Source organism: Crocodylus porosus, unplaced genomic scaffold (genome assembly GCF_001723895.1).
Source record: "Crocodylus porosus isolate Cpor-Errol unplaced genomic scaffold, CroPor_comp1, whole genome shotgun sequence".
NCBI lineage: Eukaryota > Metazoa > Chordata > Crocodylia > Crocodylidae > Crocodylus > Crocodylus porosus.
In genome coordinates this window covers 61,427,640-61,432,866 of record NW_017728950.1, presented here as the reverse complement: position 1 = coordinate 61,432,866, position 5,227 = coordinate 61,427,640, and the positions used below count along the sequence as shown (strand labels likewise).

The 5,227-nt window shown below is 43.9% G+C and overlaps 1 protein-coding gene across 9 annotated transcripts in view; it reads left to right on the top strand.

Annotated features, from left to right (window-relative positions):
* Positions 1 to 5,227, top strand: part of LOC109323477 (doublesex- and mab-3-related transcription factor 1) — a 117,804-nt gene that overhangs the window by 47,610 nt on the left and 64,967 nt on the right. For all 9 annotated transcript variants that reach the window (XM_019555058.1, XM_019555059.1, XM_019555060.1 and 6 more), the window contains one exon: positions 3,931 to 4,093. In XM_019555058.1, coding sequence (XP_019410603.1) covers positions 3,931 to 4,093 — 163 coding nt within the window. The remainder of the gene's footprint in view (positions 1 to 3,930; positions 4,094 to 5,227) is intronic.

Here is a 5,227-nt window from a genome sequence, read left to right as displayed (position 1 = left end):
GTCAGAAGCTGACACAATCTGAGCATGTCTGTGGGGAAAGTAGGTCAACAATGATTGCCAGGCCCGCAGGTCACCCAGGGGGCACGGGCTGGGTGAGCCTTGGAACCTTCCACTCACAGAGTCAAACCCCGCATGTCAGTCCAGCTCTTCTGTGTTGGCAGCATATACTCAAAATTTTGCTCTGACAACATAGAATACTCAAAGGATGGAGGGCTCTTCAGTCTGGGCCATTTTTGGTCATAGACCAAAGTACTCAAACATTGTTGACCTTCAGTTTGCCAGTGACTGTGCCAGCCTTGCACACTCTGAGGGAAACCTCTAAACCATGCTGGATCTTTTTGGAGAAGCCTATCAAATGTTGGGCCTCTATCTTAACACCAAGAGGATTAAAGTGCTCTATCAGCCCGTTCTAGGCCATGAATGTGCCCCCCCCTCAAATTACCATTGAGGGAAAGACCCTGGAGGTAGTTGAGCACTACCCCTATGTTAGTAGCCACCTTTCTCAGAGAGTGAACATTGATGAGGCGATCCAGCACAGGATCCAGTGTGCAAGTGCTTCCTTTGGGAAATTGCTTTGGCATGTCTTTATTGCCATCTCCACAAAGGTACCAGGATCTAGGCCTACAATGCAGTCATCATTCCCACTCTCCTCTATGGATATTGTGACAGGGTGGGTGGTGGTGATTTGGCCCAGGGGCTTTGAAAGGGTAGAAGATGTTTGGAGGGCTTGGGATTCCCTTTCCTCATCAATCAGGCCCCAGAGACTCACCCTCCATGTTCCCTGATTGGCCGCTTGTGTCACCTGGAGGGGGATAAAAGGGACAGCACAGCTGACTCAGGAGAGCAGTGAGGGGCCACAAGGAAGGAGCTTCAAAGAGCTGGCAAGAGCTGGGCCAGGGGGGCGGGAGCAGTTGCCACAGAAGAGCCTGAAGGAGTCGGACCTGCAGGCAGCAGTTGGACCCTCAGCAGTGCAGTGTGCGGCCGCCAGGAGAGGCTCCCCACTGGGCTCCAGGATTTTATTACAAGAGGCCGCAGCCAGCAGGAGAGGCTCCCCAGCTCCAGCAAGAAGCTGAGCAGTGACCTGAGAGGTTCCCAGCTTTGCTTCCAGCTCCTTCAGTAAGAGACCAGGCAACTTGGCCTGAGGCTGGGGCTCCTGGAAGGTCAAAACCCCTAGCAGCTTGGAGTCACACCAGTGCTGGTGGCTGTATGGTAGTGTTTCTGTCCACCACTTGGCAGGTTTGAGTTCAAGTTCCAGCTGGGGTGAATGAAGCGATAGGGAGAAGTTCTTGTTGCAGTGGAAGGGGGTCATTGCATTTTCCCTCTTCCCCCTCTCCAGGTACCTAGGCCTTATATTGCTTGTTATTTAACATTTTGTATTTTGTGCATTTTATACTTGCCAACCAGTATTGTTTGTTCTGCTGTTTGTGGTTTATATTTTATTAAACCTGTCTTTTGTCAACTGAATGAATACGTCTATGATTGTAAGTGCCTAACCTTTTATTGAATCCTGCCCCCTTGGGGCATTGTAGTGTCCCCTATAGCCCTTGGTTTATACTGGTTATGTTCCCCCTACTGTTTTTCTCATTAAAAGGTATATGGTTAAGTCCCCATTGGTGATCTGGCTCTGCTCCATAGGGGAAGGAGGGTCCCTACACCTCCCACAGTGCTTGTGCAACTGCTCTGATCCCTTCAGTTGGAGAGGGGGTACATCTTAGAGTACCACCCAGGTTACAGTATGAAATGTGGGTGACCTGTTGTTGTATCAAGAGCCTGGAGAAGTATCACAAACTATGTCTCTGGAAAATCCTCCGCATCAAATGGAAAGATCACCATACACATGCCAGCATCTTTGCTGAAGCCAGTGTTACCAGCATTGAGTCAATGATCCTTAACCACCAGCTTTGCTGGAATGGACATTGCTTGTGGATGCCTGACTCTTGACTCCCAAAACAAGTGCTCTACTCCCAGCTTAGTAACATACTGAAATCTTGTGGTGGCCAGAAGAAATGCCTCAAGGACACATTGAAAGCGCACTTCAAGTAAATAGATGCCAACATCAACAGTTAGGAGGAGCTGGCTGGCAACTGACCCCAATGGTGCTGCAACCTCAACCAAGCAGCAGCCCATTTCAAGGTAAAGCATCTTGCCCTCGAAGCAGAGAAGAGAGAGTGGAGAAAGGAAAAGGTGAACAACTTTGGATGAATCTGTGGCTCATAGATTAGACTCCTATGTCATCACAGGACCCTTCAGTGAGCCATGGGTAGAGATCATCTTCAAATCAAAGGATTGATGCCGGCAGTAGTTTAATAATACAGTAATTGTTTTATTTTTATAATTAATATTTTTCCCTTGCCAGAAGCCTTTTTATCACCTAATTTAATGCCAAAATCAACTTCAGAAGCTAGAAAATATGATACTGCCTTTTCTCATAGCATTTAAATATCCTTAGTGATAATGGCCTCCTAGATTTCTCGATTACTCTACTCTTTTTGCAAAAGTTTCACATTATGGAAATTTGAAACAGATAATGGTGCCAGATTATTCTTTCATGAAAACATTTCATCATGTGAAGTACTCCAACTTATCAAGAAAGGATGGCAGATTATATTGGCTCATGGTACTGGAAATTGGATACGCTTCCACTTCTGGGTCTGAGTCAGGATCACAGCTTATTAGAAACCCAGAGCTGATACTCTTTGAAAGTGTTCTGGGCCCTGTGAAATGGAAAATCGTGATCTTGTCATTTAGGTGCTAGACTAATAGACGGAAGTAGTTTCTATTCATGGTTCTGTTACATAATTCTTATGACTTCATCCGTGGCCTCCTTTCCCCTTATCAGATAGAGATAATATTTTCCAATCCCCTTGGGTTTCAAGAATAAATTCATTGTGGGTTAGTTGCTCAGATACTAAAGTGATGGGGTCTGTATAGATATGTAGACTGATACTATTAGATTACATCAATATAACTAGAGAACATATGAGTCTGCAAGGATCAATCATCAGTCCAATGGCTGTTAATCTCTTTGGAGACTTTAATGATTGAATGGGTGCTGAGATCTGTTCATCTTCTATTAGTCAGGGTTGACACACAGGCAGAGTGGAGTTGGGAGACTTTCAGTAATACTCTCTATGCCATGAATAGCTAGGGGACTTCAGTCTTTGGGTCTATCAGTTGGGCATTTTGTATGTTCTAAATTCACTTGAAAATAAATCCAGGAAAATGTGGGTTGTTTGTTTTAGGGTTGTTGATTGTAACTGTGTTTGTCTAAGGATGTATGCGGACAAGTTCTTTAGGTAAATGTCGTATCTTTTATGAGACCAGCTAAATAGTTGGAAAATTTGTTCTTTGCAAGTTTTTGGTTACAAACACCCTTTTTCAGCCACAAGGAGTTTGTTGTTTCTTTGTGTTCTCTCCTGGGTAGAATGGAAGCCAGTGTGCAAAATGCTGGTCTCTGAAAATGCAAATGCATGTCAGGCGGGGGGAATCAGAGGCCGTGTGAGACAGGAGGTGAGAGAAAGGTAGGAGGGAGGGAAAAAGGAGAGGAATATAGCTGGTAAAACGCAGACAGCTTACCTGGGGTTATCAGATGGCAGGCAGGTTATAATGTGCCATAAAGCCAATGTCTATATTTAGTACATGGTTTTTTGCATGCAGTAGATTTATTAAGTGAAATTCGTGTACTTGTCTATGAAAGGTGTCTTGTAAATTCCCTTTGGGGATTAGAACTGAGAGAGTGGAGAGAGAGTGGTTATCTTGTGAAAAGTGTACACCCACAGGTAATTGTGTATTTTTGTCTTTGATAGATTTCAGGGAAGGGAATGTGCTTTCCGCCCCTGAGGTCAGTGAATTATATGTGAAGGCAGGACAAGGAGAAAATTCTGAGATTCAACTTTTATATACAACTGTTCTGATTCTTTCTTCAAACAGGTAAAGAGCTCCGAGAACCGTCATGCCATGGGCTCTCAGTACAGGATGCACTCTTACTACCCACCTGCTCCATACCTGGGCCAGAGTGTTGGAACTCCTGCATGTGTTCCTCAGATCTTCACTTTTGAGGACAGTCCTTCATACTCCGAATCAAAAGCCAGTGGTAGGTGCATGGTAACCCAAGGTTCAGGGGTGGGATCCAGTATCTCTTTTTTGTTTTTAATTCACCTTAAGCAGGCATGAAAAATAAATTTATTAGCAGACTAGTAGTTGATACTGATGAAGAGTAAGTATCATAGATCTTACCAAGAGGAGTCTGTTTGGAAATGACCTGCATTTCTGTGAGGTCATACCTGTCATTTATTATGGAATTCATAGTCTGAGAGGTTAGAATGGATTAGGAGGACACTGCTGTTGGGGCTTTCCTGGTCCTGCATTAGTTTCTTGTGGATTGAAGAGCAAGTAATGGTTAAAATTATGCATACTTTTACCACATTTCAGTCAAATAAGAGTTTTCAGGGAAATATATTCTCCAGGTTATGCTACGCTGGGCATATCTACACAAGACGCTTCGTGAGCATTCTGCTGTCTATTAGTGCAGCGGACAAAACCCATGCTAATACACACTAGATCTAGTCTAATGTACATTAATGTCACTAAAAAAGCATTCTAATGCACAATAGCGCCAATTATGGCACATTAAATTAGTATGTGTCATTACAGGTAATGACAGTTTAATGCGCTGTAATTATGACACATTAATGAACATGTAGATGTGCCCACTGTCTTCTGAAGAAATGATCTCCACCCCTTTTTCTTTTTCCAGAGATTTGTTCCCTAAATATTCCTTTGCAGTCCTTTGTGGTTTCACAGTCCTGTTGTCCGCACGTCATTTAGAAAGTATGTTGCATCCAAAGCCTGTCAGTGTCTTTCTAAGCCTGACAGTATGGAAAGACTCGGGCTTTTGCATCTGTTCTCGACTTTCAGATACAGTATGCCCCATTTCTGGATTTTAAAATGTTTCAGATAAACACATCTTCTTTTCCATCTCTTTGTTTTTCACAAGAGCAGAAGTTTATTTTTAGAATACTTTATACTAATTTTAAGCAATGTTGCTGCCACTTTGGAAGTGTTTCCCTGTTGACATATACCGGGGCAGTCAATTATTTTGGCTGGAGGGCCATTTAATGAGTTTTGGTGAGCTGTCAAGGGGCCACATAGGTAGTCCTGCCCCTTGACAGTTGCCCTGCCCCCTGGTTGCCATATTGGGACTGAAAGTCCTGCCCTCTAACCTCTG